Raw genomic sequence first — 16,952 nt, 5'->3', positions numbered from 1 at the left:
TCTCTATCTACATCTCCAGTCCTATCTATACTTTGTAGATCATATCATCAATGTAGATGCTTCACAAATCACAATAATCAACCTTATATTGAACTCCACTAAATTTTCTGATTCATATAATTCCTTTGCATGGCAGAATATCTTGACAGTGAATAATAGCTCCACCAACTTTCAAGACGAAGACAAAAGACATGAGAACCTTCTACAGTCACATTTTTGATTACCTCTCTTTATCCCTCCAAAACACATAACCAGGTGATTACATGTCCTTACTGCCATAGCCTGAGTTTCAAAGACTTTTTCGATCTTCATATTTGAGTCGTTGATTTCTTTTCTCCGACCCAAGCAATCTACAACGCTCTTGGATGAAAATCATGTTGTTTTTTGTGTGTGGATTTGAGCTATCTTGCAAGCAAATTCGCTTCCACTGCCATTGATATCATAATCTAGAAAAATTGAATCTTTGTACTTAGAAAAAGGAAAAAAAAACAGACTTTTAAGAATGATAGTTCACGTTTGTAGCCATGTTCATGATTTTACTCTCTTTTAGTCTCTTCATATCTCCATATGATGAAACTTCTTTAAGCTCTGCATCAGACTCGTGTTTCCTCTTTTTCACTTCACTCTCTTCGTCTTCTTCTTGTTGTTGTTGTTCTTCTTCTTTGATTTTGAGTAGAGTATCTCAGATAATGTGGGTGGCATAGCTAATTGCCTAATTCCTCCCTGAATTCACAAAACGCAATGTATCATCAATCATGGAAGAATGAACAATCATGATCTTAGATTGTATTAATGGATGCTCAAAATACCTGAAGAGCATTGTCTAGTTTATTGGAAAGCAGAGACAAAATATGAGAAACCGAGTCAAACTCTTTAAGTAAAAGAGCCAATCATTGATGGAGTAGACTTTAAAGAAGTTTTAGTAATCATGATCAAACTTCCACTGTCCTGTTGAAACAAAGATGATTTAATAAACCAATTTTCTTAACAGAAAAAAAAACTATGGTTTCTCTTGATAAGCTTCTACTTATCAATATTAAAAGAGAAACCCCCATTTTCTCCATGATAAGACATACACGATCGAAAACAATCTGTAGTACTATTCATAAAAAGATCCTGTAAAGAGGAAAGAGAAATACAAAAAATCAATTTTTTGATAAACACAAATCAAAATGAAGTGGAGAGTTTATTATTCAATCTGTGCCAGTATAAGTTTGATAATCTGAAGTTTATAAGCCATCATATGTTACAAAACTACGATGATTATGGCTTAAAGAACGGAATAACCTTAGCTTTGACGAGGAGCATGTATACACCCAACATCTCGTTACAGAGTTTCAGGTTTCTTGCTTCCCAAAATCTGAACAGACACACTTCCACGGTGGAAAAAGAACGATCGGCAAGTAATACATATGAGTTACCCCTTATACTAAAGAAGTTTCCATTGTTATAAGGAATTGAGAAGATGGTTTTGAGATGAGGAAGACTAATATTTTTATACTGACCCAAAGAAGAAAAGCTCGCATTCAAGGCTACATCGTGGTTGATGGATTTAAGAAGGGATTTAAAGCGATTCACTGGGAGCGGTTCGGTTGATGAAGAAGAAGTTCAGAGGATGGGATCGAACAAAGAGCAGAGATGAGGAATAGCCTTTTATGCGACGCGTAAAGAGAGAATTATGGTTAACTTCTATCGGGCTAGCCGGCTGGATATTTCATCCAAACATAAGGTCCAAACTTCATAACGAAGCCCACATCAATTGGATATTAAATTAAATGAAACGGTGAGTTTTTACAAATTGGGCAGGTGCCGCGCTGTGAGCATCCAAATTGATGACGTGACAGCTTCACATGAGAAAAAATCTTTTCTTTATATAATAAAATATTGATTAACGTCTATTTATACAAGTAACGGCTATTTATACAAATATGTAACGGCTATTTATACAAATATGTAACGGCTATTTAAAATCTTTATTGTTATATATAGAAACAAATTATGTATTATATAAAACCATGTAAATGTTTTCTATGCATGAACAGTTTTATGAAAACTATTAATGTTTTTCTGTCAACATAATTTTTTTATTCAGTAATATCCAAATACATGGTTCCCAGTCGAAAGCCTGGGCAAATAGGAAAAATACACCAATTTTGTGAAATCAGTAAAAAAAGCTATAAATGTGTTTTTTGTTGGTCAAATAAGCTATTAATGTGTTAACAACCCAAAAGAGCAATGGATAAGTGAAGAACACAAACATCTTTTAAATTAAATTATTCTTTTCATGAAATTTTAAGAACCATTTTTGTGATGACACGTGTTTAGAGATTTAGTTGACCAAACATATTTCTCTAGAGATTTTAAGAAGCATTTTAGTGATGCCACGTGTCATAGCTAAAATGTTGTAATGCTTATCTTTTAATATATATAGGGGATATATATATATTAATCTGAATATCTATTAAATGTTATTTTTACACATATGATTTTTTGATCATTTGTATTTTATTATAACAAAAAATTTAATCTATAGATCATAAAATTTTCATTGTGAGTCTTTTAACATTTTTTGTAATTTATAGTCGTTTTAAAAAATTCAAAATATAACATATACGAAAAATCTAAAATTTTATTATATGGTTAATATGGTTGTTTAATTTATTTTAATAATATAACATTAAAAACAATGGAAGATATGTAAATTGTTATCAAATCTTCATTATTAAAAGCATTACTTGTGTATATTTTATTCACTTTTGGTAATTCTATAGCTTTTATTCAAGAAAAGAAGGAAAAATAATAATTGTAGATTGTTAATTAATTCCATGGTTAGTTTAGTGAGAAGTATATTTTATGTTTAGTTGACCAACATAATTTTCTAGAGACTTTAAGAAACATTCTAGTGATGACATGTGTCATTGCTAAAATGTTGTAATATTTCTTTTTAATATATATGGGATTTTGTAAAATAAATAATAATTGTAGATTGTTGATTAATTTTATGGTTAGTTTAATGATAAGTATATAATATATGTTTAGTGGACCAACATATTTCTTTAGAGACTTTAAAAATCATTCTACTGATGATACATGTCATAGATAAAATGTTGTAATGCTTCTTTTTTTAATATATAGGAGATTTTGTAAAATAAATAATAATCTAGATATATTCCATAAATATGTAGTGCCTATTTATATAACAGAAAACTGAATGTAACGGCTATTTATACAATATGTAACGGCTATTTAATAGAATAGCCGTTCGTTGTTAAAAAACGGCTATTTAAATTTCTTTTTTTTTGTTATATATAGAAACAAATACTGTATTATACAAAATAATGTACATGTTTTTTATGCACGAAACCTTGTAATATCCAAATACATGGTTCCGAGTAGAAAGCTTGGGCAAGTAGTAAAAATAGACCAATTTTGTGAAGCAGTAAGAAAACTATTATTAATGCGTTAACAACCTAAAGCAGCAATGCACATGTGAAGAACACAAACATCTTCTTTTAGGTTTCGAATGTTTACGACCGCACCGCCCCGCAGTTAACAGTAACAAAAAATCTATACATATGCCACATATCTATATGTTTTTATAACTGTTAAAACCGTACCGCAGTTGAACCGCTTGTTCCGCACCGCTCAAACCGCTTGTTCCGCACCGCTCAAACCGCAGTTACCATTCGGAGCATTAAACTAAACTATTCTTTTCATGAAATAAATGATGTGAATCTTGATTTTACAATCTGAAGTTTAACATCGGGTACGGTATCAAAAACGAGTATAAATAAAATAATTAGGCGGATCTGAGTTTGAGACGAAAAACTATTTCAGGGATTGTCAGTTATTAAAAATAGAAATATATTAAAAATAAATAAATAAAAAACAAATGGTTAAGGGAAGGGGACCTTTGGTGTTTCCTTTAAAACCCCGATGAAGGGATTAGCTAATTTCTATTCACAATCTAAAACACTTTGGTAATCTCTCTCTGGATCTTAGGGTTTCTCCTCTTGCAGCAATATTGGCCGCTTCTAGTTTTAGAACTAAAGAAAACTATCTTCGCCCAATTCAACAAAAAAAAAAAAAAACTAAAGATTCATCATCATTCATCGGAGAAGATGAAGAATTAGGCTTTTCTTTTTATTTTGTTGATTCATCATCATCGGTAATTACAGATCTGACAAATTCTTAATCGTAAAACCAAAACAAAAAACAGTAAAGATTCATCCTTTTCATCTACCCATCTATCAAAACGTTTCCTTTCTCGGATCCAATTCACCAATCAATCAAGCAATAGAGACACAACGACCAAAAAAGTAAAGATTTTTTATCAAACGAATTTGACTTTTGACAACAGACATATCCATTTGATCTGCAAGGACAAGGCAAAGTTATGTATAATAACAGTAATAGAGTCCAAGTGTATCTTGAAGATGGAAGATTTGGGGAAATGCAGATTTGCCCTCCAAGGGAATCACATCAAGAAGACCAAGTGATGAAGCAGAGGAGAGTGATGGAGAAAGTGACGATGGGAATGGGTATCAGAATCAGCCGTTTTTCTCAACCTAGCGAGAGATGCCCTCCTCTTGCAGTGCTTGCTACTGTTTCATCTTGTGGCCTTTGTTTCAAGTTGGAAGCTTCACCTTCTCCTCCTCAGGAGCAGCTCAGCCTCCTCTACTCGTCCTGCCTTAGGGGCAACAAGGTAATACTATTACTTTATGGAACATCTTAGGCTTGTGTTGGGTCATCATTTAGCTTCAGGTCTTGTGTTGTTTAATGTCCATGTATGTTTACTAGCATATGAAGACATAGCTTGACTTGTTGGTTCTTGCAGACGGCAGTAATGTCTCTAGGTGAGGAAGAGCTCCATTTGGTAGCCATGTATGCTGAAAACATCAACAACGACCGTCCTTGCTTCTGGGCATTTACAGTAGCTCCTGGGATTTATGATTCATGTCTTGTCATGCTGAATCTTAGATGTCTAGGTATTGTCTTTGATCTTGATGAAACCCTTGTGGTGGCCAACACCACGCGCACGTTTGAGGATAAGATTGAGGGGTTGCAGCGGAGGATAAACAACGAGGGGGACCCTCAACGCATTGCGGCTATGGTTGCTGAGATGAAGCGTTATCAAGATGACAGGAATCTGTTGAAGCAGTATATTGAAAGTGACCAGGTTATTGATAATGGGGAGGTGGTTAAAGTGCAATCAGAACTTGTTCCTGCCTTGTCTGAGAACCATCAGCCTCTTGTCCGTCCACTGATAAGGCTGCCAGAGAAGAATATTATCCTGACTCGCATTAATCCCATGGTAGGCAAATATTGAAGTTAGTATATGTATGTGTGTTTTCCTTGAAATTTTGACTGATTCAGTTGCAATCTGTACGCACAGATTCGTGATACAAGTGTTCTTGTGAGGATGAGGCCTTCATGGGAGGAACTTCGAAGCTATTTGACAGCGAAAGGGCGCAAGCGTTTTGAAGTATATGTTTGCACAATGGCTGAGAGAGACTACGCCTTAGAGATGTGGAGGCTCCTTGATCCAGAAGGGAATTTGATCAACGCAAGTGACTTGCTAGCTCGCATTGTTTGTGTAAAATCTGGTACATTTTTTTGTTACTAACTTATTCCTGCTTATTGGTGATCATGGTATGACTTCTTACAAGCTTGTAATTAACCACGACAGGTTTTAAAAAATCATTGGTCAACGTGTTTCCTGATGCAACCTGCCATCCTAAGATGGCAATGGTAATTGATGATCGGCTGAAAGTTTGGGAAGAGAAGGATCAGCCAAGGGTGTACGTGGTTCCTGCATTTGTTCCCTACTATTCTCCACAAGCTGAAGTAAGTATAGTTTGGTTACTTTGGTAGTAATCGGATATATGAAAATTGCAGAAGCATGTGAATCTGGGTCGTTGTGGGGCTTGGTTTGAGCCCAATTTGCATCAGAAGTCATAGTCTTGAATCTTTTAAATGAATGGTGTTAAATATATCTCATTTTCCTTTTCTGTAGGCTGCTGCTACACCGGTACTGTGTGTTACCAGAAATGTTGCTTGCCGTGTCAGAGGTGGATTTTTCAGGTAAGACGTACATTTTGATAATAGATATTTGTTTCCATGACATCTCTACTAGATCAAGGATGCTTCCTTGGTACATTCTGACGGTGAAAGAGTGTTTGAACTTGGTAATAGGGATTTTGATGATAGTCTGCTACAAAGGATTGCTGAAATATCTTATGAGAATGATGTTGAGGATATTCCATCTCCACCTGATGTCAGCCATTACTTAGTGCCTGAGGTTAGTCGTGGTTCTTGTTAATGGCTTGTGTCACTTCTATGCTACACTGTAGATTTTACTCTCTCTATAAACGGCCTCTCAGTAGCTAATCCTCTTTTCAATGTAGGACGAAACATCTGGTTTGAATGAGAACAAAGATCCACTTTCCTTGGACGGGATGGCTGAAGTTGAGAGAAGACTGAAGGTAATTACATTCTTAGCGTCTGTTGTTACAAAGTTACTGTGGTGGTCCATTAATGATACCATCTGCAGTAAACATTGCTTCTTGTTCTGTTCAATGATGAGAGTTAAATACATCTTTCCTTTTTATTCAGGAGGCAATTTCAGTTGTCCTTCCGGCTGCTAATATAGATCCAAGGATAGCTGCTCCCGTTCAGTACCCTATGGCTTCTGTTTCTGTTTCCGCTCCAGTGCCAGTAGCAGTACCTGTCGTGCAACAAGCACCACAACCATCAGCGATGGCCTTTCCAAGTATCCAGTTTCAACAACCTATATCAATAGCTAAACTCTTGGTTCCTTCAGAACCAAGCTTGCAGAGTTCTCCTGCTAGAGAGGAAGGCGAGGTACCTGAATCAGAGTTAGATCCAGATACTAGGAGGAGGCTCCTCATATTGCAGCATGGACAAGATAGTAGAGATGCTGCTCCAAGTGAACCTCCGTTTCCTCAGAGACCTCCAGTTCAAGCTCCACCTCCACAGGCGCAGCCAAGAAATGGTTGGTTTCCTGTTGAGGACATGGATCCAGCTACTCTTCGCCGAACTGTCTCCAAAGAATATCCAGTGGATTCTGAAAGGCCACGCCATCAATCTGACAGGATGCCTCATGAGAATCGTAGACTACCAAAGGAGGTACAACTAATCTTATTCTACCAATGGTTTTAGTCGTCACTTTTGTTGGTGTTTAGTACTCACTGACATATTATTTGCAGTTACGTCCAAACAACAATCTACCAGGCTCTCATCCTTTCTATGGTAAGCCATTCTTCTTTGTATCATCTGGTTCCGAGGATAAATTACTGACTTGAGATGTACTCTATAGGGGAAGAGGCATCTTGGAATCAATCTTCTTCTAGGATCAGTGATATTGGACGAAGTGTCTCAGCAACAGAGAATCCAGCTGAAGCTCTACATGAGATTGCTATTAAATGTGGAACTAAGGTGTGTGGATCATCATCATCATGTTACTTGATTACACATTGATTCCATTTCGTGACTTGATTTATAGTTTTATAATATATTCCATGACATTTGTAGGTGGACTACAGACCGGGGTTGGTTGCTAGTACAGATTTGCGGTTCTCTGTTGAGGTACTTAATAGCTCTGAGTAATCATTGAGATCCTTTCTTCCCTTAGATGAGTGTTTTGTTGATTATGTCAAATGGTTCATGTAATCTATGTATGCTTTTCTTTTGCAGGCTTGGTTCTCTGGTAAAAAAGTCGGAGAAGGGATTGGCAAATCGAGACGAGAAGCCCTGCAAAAGGCTGCTGAACTTTCTCTCCAGAACTTAGCTGGTAAGACGTTCTTTCGCGTTTTAAACTTTGTCTGCTGAGAGACTTGTTGGGACTTGTGATCTCTGAGTGGATGTTAATAGGCTGATTCATTTCACATTTGTTCTGCAGATATATATTTGTCTGTTGCAAATGGTGACGCAGGGCCAAGCCACAGGGATGCTATTGCTAGCCCCTTGGCTAATGGCAATATGATTATGGGAGGAAATGCAAATACGTTTGATAATCTGCCATTTGCCAGAGATGAAACAGCGATGGCAGTTCCTTCTAGATCAATGCTTCCTTTGCATAAGCGACAAGGATCTCCACGATCGTTCGGTGGGATGTCAAACAAGCGTCTAAAGCCAGACTTTCAAAGGTCGTCGATGCAACGGATGCCATCTTCAGGAAGATATTCTTAACCAAAATCACGTCATGAACAAAGCACATTCTCTATTGCTAAAGCGCCACCAGCTACGACGACAAATTCTTTGACAAGTTCCCTTCACAAAAACGATGTACCAGACGAAGGGAGAGAGAGAGAGAAGAGAGGTTTTGCTGTCGTCTCTTGTATTATAACATGTGTGAAAAATCAAGATTTTTGTATAATCTATCAGAAAGAATCGAACCAACAGCTGGAGGGACACCGAGTAGTACTACACAGACAAGGCCTAAAGCATACACGTTTTGGCTTCTTCTCAGGCTGTAACTTACTCGGTAGAAGTCAGTAAAGCTAGTTTAATTGTTTCCCTTAAAGCTTTTCTGCAGTTTTACAACAGTTTATGTTTCCATTCAGACAAAAAGATGTTGATTTTATAAATGTAATTTTTACCGTGTTATTATCAACTGTTTGAGCTTCCCTGATTCAATATTTTATGAGAAAAAAAGTTACAATAACTGTGAGTGGAATCATCAACTGTCTTTATTTAGAATCATTAACAAAACTTTGCACACAAGTAGCCCAAAAGAATAGCACAACACCAGTTTATTCGACAGAACTAGCTCAGGTTTGGACATTTACTGTCCAGAGCTTCACAGCAAAAATTTTGGCTTCTGGACTCAGACTTCCTCTTCAGCCATGGACTCAGAGAAACTTGATTCAGACTTGATATATATACTTATACCATTTCGCGCAAACCAGGTAAACCACAAAATCAGTTGCGGTTAGAATCTGTCCAAGTGCCCTTTGTTGAGATTCCCAGGGATCCAACCAAGAAAATCTTCTCTTGTAGAGATCTTCATGACGATGGACACCAGCAGACTACTAACGTAGTTCCCTAGCGATATTGAAGCCATACACAGCGCGCTTGCAAAGCTCTTTAACCCTGTTGGAGCGTGGCTGTTGAAGAACTCAAGCTGACCAACGTACATGAACACTTCTGATGCACCTAATCATCATGTACTGAAGTACTTGCCAGAAAATGCTCAATGAGCTCGAGTTTGAAACCGACTCCTTGTGTTTCAGTCTGTATATCTCCACTGTTCCTGCTGATATCATCGCCATTACCGCGATCACGAGACATGTCCCCATTCTCTGAAGCTCGGTGAGACCTTTGTTGGATTCTGTTTTGTTAAGCATAACTAGTGTCTTGATCTCTTTTTCTGCTTTCAAACAGTATCTACAATAACTATAATTACGCAAACTCATACATAATGACTGACAAGCTTGCATGTGATGCCCGAACTCAGTATTCTACTATGGTTTATGTTGAGTTTTTTTTCAATGAATTCGCTTTCGGGTTCGGAGTGATAATATAATAGTATAGCTATTGTTGGAAACGATAGTTAAATAAATAAGCTTAATTACTTATAAAAAAACAAAATAAGCCTAATTAGCAGATTGGTTAACGTTGATATTGCAACATGTCAACATATACATTTCTCCATTTGGGCGTGCATCTTTGTTTTTAACTTCGACTAGGTGATAATCCAGGCGCCCTGCGCAGGATAAATTAACTAAAATAAATTATAATGAATAGGTATTAATTAGAAATGTAAAAATCATACTCATAATATTATATGTTATATAATAAACGACAGAAAGAAATTGTGTATATGTCTATATAAGTAAGCTACATTTCTTTTTAACTTGTGTTATTTATTGTGTGTAATTGAAGTATAGATCATGAAAGTGAATCCATAAGAATAAACAAAGACTTATATAAAATTAGTTATGAATTAAAGCAAAAATGAAACACAGGCAAAATAATTTGCTTTCATAATATAAATTATGGATATAAGATAAAACGAAACATAGGAAATAGAATAATAAAATATGAAAGGAACAAACTATAAAAGAACAAATAAATAGATGAGTCATTTAGCTTAATAACCATAAAACAAGGGGTAATTAGGTGATCATGCAAAAACTTTGTGTAATTGGGTAACTGGTTATCATTAACAGCTGATATTACGTTATTGACCTCAGAGGAATATTGTTTGAGGATAGCCTTCTCGATTATCAGCTTTGTAGGTAGGTAGGGAGGTCAGCTTGTTCAGATTTTGTGTCAGAGTTTTGTCGGGTAGATATTTTATTGAGAAAAAACAGTTAACGCTTTGAAGTTGAAATATATTTGATTTAAATTGGTGCGTGTGATTATCGGAGTGGAGCTTGGCCATGGCAAGACGGAGCAAATCGGAGGAGTAATGCAGCGAATCAGTGGAGCTCGGTCGTGTGACTATCGGAGCTTGTCCGTGCGACTATCAGAGCTTGGTTGTGGCCGGATGGAGCAAATCAATGGATGTTATGGCCGTGTTGTCCGTTTTATAGTGAAAGGCGTCGAGTTATAAGCGACTCAATGCAACTCGTTTAATGAAACTAAAATCCAAATTATTTCAAATATAACTTATATCTATAAAGTCTAAATCAAAATGAAAAGAAACATGATGAAAAGCGTGAAAGATCTGAAAAAAAAAGAGATAGCCATTTTTGACCCATAAAAGTTGCAGGTTGCAAGAGAAGAAGATGGTACTGAAATTACCATTCTGCCATCTATTAAAAGAAAAATGAAAACTAAACTAAAAAGCACATGGCAGAGCTCGAAACCTGGTTTCTTGAAAATGGAAAGAGTCACCTACCATCTAAGCCAGTGCATATTGTTAATGTTAGTAACTCTCTAGTAAGTTAATAACAAAATATAGAGACCGTTCAAAATGAAAGAAATGGTTTTTAGATTACTGGGACTCTCGGCGAATGTACGGATCAAAGTATTGTTAACAAGGCATTTTATATGAATCCAGATATGTAACTACATGTACATTTACGATTTTTTTTTGGCGGAGTACTAACCGGATCATTCGAAACAATAAACTGGATTTTTTATTCTTTGAAAAATAAACCGGATAATTTAAAAAGATAAAAACAGATAATTCAGCAATAATCCGGATTATAACGATAAAATCCAGAAAATAGTTCTCTATGTTTTTAAGCGGTAATCTGGATTATAGCGGTTATATAAGTAAAGCGATAATCCTGATTATAATGGTAATAGCCAAAAAATAGTTTTCCATATTTGTAAAGTGAATAGGAATGAACCGGATAATACATTATGGCACCAAGTCAAGTTATTAGTCGAGATTTGAATTCAGATACCTACAAGTAAAACTAGTATTTTTATAGTATTTCGGATACACAATAAATGGGAACATATATGCAAGTGTCAGCTCTACCTGCAGACCTAGGAGTTGGGTTAGTCTCGGAATATTGAGCTTTCAATAGTATCGACGTAATTACTCTAAAATGTATATTGCAAACTCTCCTATACACATTTTAATATACATAACATGCATACACCTTTGGATAATGTGTACTATAACCGGATATTACTTATACATAACATGTATACAATTTGTATCCTGTTTTAGTTTCTGAAATCTGGCTATTTATCAGGTTATATAAGTAATTTCAGAAGGATTAAAACCAGATATTAACAATAGTATCTCGATATCTGGGAAATGGGAGTATAAACTCAATGATAACTGGATAACAACGACACATCCACTTAGTTATTAGGATATGATATTAAATATGCTAAGCGGAAACAATTGTCATACACAATCACCAAACCACAATTTTCATGTTTTTCCCTTGTGTGTCCTTCTCTAATTTTCGAGGCATCTGTGTAAGCTGTTCAATCTTGATAAAAAAGTTGAGCTCTATTTGATGAGTCATATCTAGCTTGAGAGCCCTTCAAAAGGTTCGGTCCTTTTATCTTTCCCAATCATATAGAAATTCTGCTGGCCAAAACCACAAAAGGTTCAGACTTTAGCAAATATATGAATTCACAAGAACAACTCAACCATGTTGAAAAACAGTCTTAATTTGCAAAAAAAAGAAAAACATTATTAATCTGAACAAAGTAAAACATACCAACTCACACGATAACCCAGCTGAAAAACGTTAAGGTGAAGATGCTTCTTAGCAAACTCTGCAGCTAAACAACCACCATGCCCATCATAAATCGGAAAAGAGCACACCTACAATAAATATAGATACAAACTGTAAATCTTTTTTCAGATCTGTCTTTAAAATAAGTGAATCTGGGAGAGAGAACCTGAGGAAAAAACATGAGAGGAGATCGAGTAGCACAAGGGTCTGAGGAAGAGATAGACCCATGATCCGCTTGACGGTGAGGCTGTGTATTTGATGGCGGTGAGGAGGTGGCAATTATCGAGATGGGACTTGACGGAGTCTATGGTTTCTTCTTTTTAGAAACGAAACATGGCGGATCTGATGATAGGGAGATGAATGTAGTTTGGGGAGTTGAATCTAAAACTTGATTTGTAGAGGATAATACGAATAGATCTTGAAGAACATTTTTTTTGTTTAAGGATCTTGAAGAAGATAAGAAAATAAATTTATCCAGGGAGAGAGAAAACAGTTGAGATAGAATTATTTCAAAATTCAATATATGTTTAGTTTTAGATGTCAAGTGGTGGCGTGAAGTAGGGTTCAGTAGAGTAATAATTAAAATTCATAGCATGTGTATCTGCAGAAGCTCAGTGTATCAGACTCGCCTGGGAGCTAGTGTAAGGGCAATGCTGGGATTATGAAAGTGTAACAGTGTCGTATCCGTTCGCCTAATATTATTTTGTTTTATGGTCATGAGACGCAATTACTCTAAATAGAAAACTAAAAAAATCACAATTACTGTGAAAAGTGTATTCAGAACTCTTCGCTTGTAGTCATATTAAGAGTAATAAGAAAGGATATCAGCTTACGAAACTAAACACAATTATTTAACAAAATCAGTAAACGAAAGGTATTACTTCATTCAGAAAGCATCGATTTCTGGAACATAATTGAGCTCAAAGACAATTTTAGAAAAACCATCAATCTTAGTAACGTTCTTCAGTCGACCTTATCAATGAGAGACAAAATAATATTAGCAAAATATTCAGATAAAATCAGCTCTAACACTTTTGATTTAAAATAAGTACAATACATTACCTACTCTCCAATTAATTTGCCAAAACTGTAAAACACAGAGTACAACGTTTGCATTTGTCGAATTCCATAAATCTTGGAAAACGTGGTGTTCCATAAACGACACACTTAACGTTATTGTAATCAATGAAAAGCATAATATTTCAGCACAGATGATAGAATAAAAAATCAGTGTGTTCGTAGATTAATCTCGTATCCATTAAGTTAAGCAGTGTATATCAATTATCCGGATATCATTATTGTTAGTTGGGTTTTCCGATAAGTAGTTGGTTATCCCTATAAACTCAAACCCGAAGATTATTCAAGTGGTTAATGCAGGTTCTTCAAAATTATTTAATGGTTGGTTATTTATGTTAGTGGTCGGCTAACTAAAATTATTATCCGGACATTATTGTTAGTTGGATTTTTCTATAAGTAGTTGATTATCAGTATTGACTCAAATCTGTAAATTATTCTTGTAAGTTAAGTAGTATATATCAGTTACCCGATATTCGTTATTATTAGTTACAATTCTCGATCCTTTAGTCATGTATGCTGCAAATCGATCAGATGTGGTGACTGATTCACCTCTCTCGACCCCAAATGCAACCTCTTGAGCATGTGGACACTGAGGCGGCCTGGCCCCGGTTCTGGCAACTCTGCAAAGCTTACTAGACGAGATGGCATCGAGCAACGATGAGGAAGTCTGGTGGTCCCGTGTTGGCGCAGTCATGGAGGAGTTCAAGCTTCGAGAAGATGAGTTATAGAGTACCATGGATCTTCCACTCTTATCATTGTGAATCCCATAACGCTTTAAGGTCCCCAACCTCTGAGAAAAGCTCATACAACAAAATCCCAGCTCAAAATTAGAAAAGACCTACTAAGATAAATTTCAAAGCCACCATCTTTCCTCATATTGAATTTTGAACCTTGATATCATCGTTGTAGACACTATAATATAAGTTAAAAATGAAGATCTAATATGAGATCCGCCACGCCAACGTCCGAAAAGAAAACATAACGCTGATTAAAATTCACAAAACCCACAAAAGAAACAAACAAAAATATGAGATTTCAAACGAAATCGAATGAAATAGAAAAAAAAAACATTTACTTTTTTTTTCTGTCAAAGAACGAACTAAAGACGAATAAAACAAGCTGATAAATTTATGGATTTTTCTGAAGGAGAAATATTAAATTTCTCGTAGGAAATAAATTTAGTAGAGAATAGAGAGAAAGAAAAAATTACACCTAGACCTACTTTTCTACTCTTTCTTTAAGTTTACACATACTTTAGACATGTAGTGTACTTTCTAACGGTGTATTGACTAACAAGTCCTTCCATTTTACCTAACTAAAAACAATCTCATCCATTACAAATCTTCTCTTCTTCTCACTGTCAATAATATTTTTTTTTTCCTGCAAAAAATCTAAAAACTAAAGAAATAAAAAATGTGTTTATGTCGGTGTTCTAGATTATCAATTTTTTTTAAAAAAAATCTAGAAGTCTCTCTTGACTAAAGCAAAGAGTCATTCTTCCCTTAACAGAGTTTGTGTATCTACTCCAGTGGATTTCGCTCTCTCCGACGGTATGCACAGTGTCTCTGACGGTTGTTGGATGCGACTTGTACTAGATCCGTCTGCGGTGGAAATGTTGCAGGTTAGAAGACGACGGTCTTATGGTGTTCCGGCGAGCCGTATGTAGAGCAATCTCTGGAGAGGTTGGCATTTAGAGTTTGATGGTGAATGGTGGCAATAATTTCCATCGAGATCTGTGGAGGGGGAGGAACTTAGCTTTGGATTATCCCCTCTGGAGTAGATCTAAAAAGTTGGAACGAGTTGTTGCGATAATGTGTGCTCACATCCATGACTATGTTATGCAGTTTATTGGTTTTTGCCGCATCCACAAACACGATTGTGGACGGATGAATTATTTTGTGAATATGAGGCTTGTATACAAGATCATTCGACATCCACCAAAGTTACTCAGACACTACATAATACATAACTTCAGACTCTCCACACATACCAAAAACACATAACTTGATATATATACATATAGATATAAACAAATTTTATTTTATAGATACATATATATATATTTATATATTAAATATGAAATATTGATTATAAGATATGGGGGTGTAAATATTTTAACTAAATAAAAATGTTTTTTTTTATAACACATGGGAAACTAAAACTAACTAATGATAAATAAAGTAACTAGCTTAGCGAATAAGGCCCGGTTTGTTTGTACATCTGGAAGATGCATCCAGATGGTCCATTTAGATGTCTTATCCAAATGTTCTATATGGGTGTTGTTTGTTTCTTCATTTCGTTCATGCATCCAGATGAATCATCTGAATGCAACTATGTTCGTTTGCTTTTCATTTTTTAACTTTCATCTGCATCCAGGTGGACTTGTTAATAAAATGACTAAAATATAATTTTTTTACGTTTCGGCAGCGTTTTTACGGTTTTGGCCGAAGATATTTTTGCGGTTTTTGAGAAAATATGTGTTTTCGCGGAAAAGTGCATTTTTATGGTTTTGGCGGAAAAATACGTTTTATGGGTTTGGCGGAAAAATACGTTTTTGCGGTTTGGACGGAAAAGTGTGTTTTGATGTTTTAGCGGGAAAAGTGTTTTTTGACGGGAAAAGTTTTTTTCATGATTTTGCGGGAAAAGTTTTTTTATCGCGATTTTGGCGGGAAAAGCATTTTTGCGGTTTTGGCGGGAAAATACATTTTTCCGGTTTTGGCGGGAAATACATTTTTCCGATTTTGGCGGAAAATGAGTTTTTCCGGTTTTGGCGGGAAATTTTCATTTTCCGGTTTTGGCGGTAAAATTACGTTTTTCAGTTTTGGCGGGAAAATTCTGTTTTCGGTTTTGGCGAGAAAAATTCATTTTCCCGGTTTTGGTGGGAAAATTGCGTTTTCTGGTTTTGGCGACAAAATGTATAGCAAAAATATGTATATGCAAAAAATAGAATTTACAGTTTGAAAATAATATTTTGATTTTAAAAGGTCATTTTTGTCATTTATAATGCACAAAACGAACATCAATTTGCATCTTCACCCAGATGGATTACCTGGGTGAGCAAACGAACATGGCCTAAAACATAATCACGTTACTGAGAGGAGAATTTGGACATGTAAAATTCATAAAGCAAGGAAGAAGTCCTCAGGCGAGAAGTATGTAAAGTCGTTAAAAACCAAGAAAAAGTAACTCCAGCCGTAAACTACTTAGAGAGAAAAATGTCTATAGACAAGAACAAGAAAAAAAAAAGGTTCGTTAAGGAATGATAGGGGCAACGTAGCCATTATTGAAAGTGAATAGTTGAAGTTCCATATTTGCAAATTACGGGATTAGTGGTGTATAAGGAGTGCAAATTCTCAATTGTAAAGTTGAACTAGAGATTGACCCGCGCATCCGCCCGAGTATTGGTTCTTATATTTTATACATTGATGTTTGTTTTTCATAATTAGTTTTATATATTTTAGATGTGTCGTAATATAACTAATTTTATTCAAAAGATCTGGATCGAATGAGTAATATGGTTATTTTTGGTACAAATATCTGAACCTGTTTCACATACATTTGTTAGTTAGATATTTTTAGGTTCTTCTACATCATAACCTATCCAGACCAAGAAGGACCCAACTCAACATATAAATTTATAATATTCAAGCGGAGCCTAATTTAAAAAAAAAATATACCCGAAAAGAATAACACATACCT

The 16,952-nt window shown here is 35.5% G+C and overlaps 1 protein-coding gene and 1 pseudogene across 2 annotated transcripts; one reads left to right on the top strand and one right to left on the bottom strand.

Moving 5' to 3' along the window:
- Positions 1–1,287: 1,287 nt before the first annotated feature.
- LOC103834180 (RNA polymerase II C-terminal domain phosphatase-like 1) lies at positions 1,288–8,653 on the top strand. The gene is made up of 13 exons (XM_009110239.3): positions 1,288–4,705; positions 4,838–5,314; positions 5,396–5,606; positions 5,690–5,847; positions 6,017–6,084; positions 6,196–6,301; positions 6,408–6,485; positions 6,616–7,149; positions 7,230–7,272; positions 7,340–7,458; positions 7,555–7,608; positions 7,717–7,813; positions 7,922–8,653. The coding sequence occupies exons 1-13, from the start codon at positions 4,397–4,399 to the stop codon at positions 8,209–8,211; spliced, it is 2,544 nt and encodes an 847-aa protein (XP_009108487.1). The 5' UTR covers positions 1,288–4,396; the 3' UTR covers positions 8,212–8,653.
- Positions 8,654–8,689: 36 nt separating this feature from the next.
- On the bottom strand, positions 8,690–15,729 carry LOC103834179 (annotated as a pseudogene). The gene is made up of 2 exons (XR_626430.3): positions 12,159–15,729; positions 8,690–12,022 (listed from the first exon to the last, which is right to left on the bottom strand). The product of XR_626430.3 is annotated as a protein NRT1/ PTR FAMILY 7.2-like (transcript).
- Positions 15,730–16,952: the final 1,223 nt, after the last annotated feature.

The sequence above is a fragment of the Brassica rapa genome, chromosome A08 (genome assembly GCF_000309985.2).
Source record: "Brassica rapa cultivar Chiifu-401-42 chromosome A08, CAAS_Brap_v3.01, whole genome shotgun sequence".
NCBI classification, from domain to species: Eukaryota; Viridiplantae; Streptophyta; class Magnoliopsida; order Brassicales; family Brassicaceae; genus Brassica; species Brassica rapa.
The sequence above is the reverse complement of the archived record's forward strand: the minus strand, read 5'-3'. Positions and strand labels throughout refer to the sequence as shown.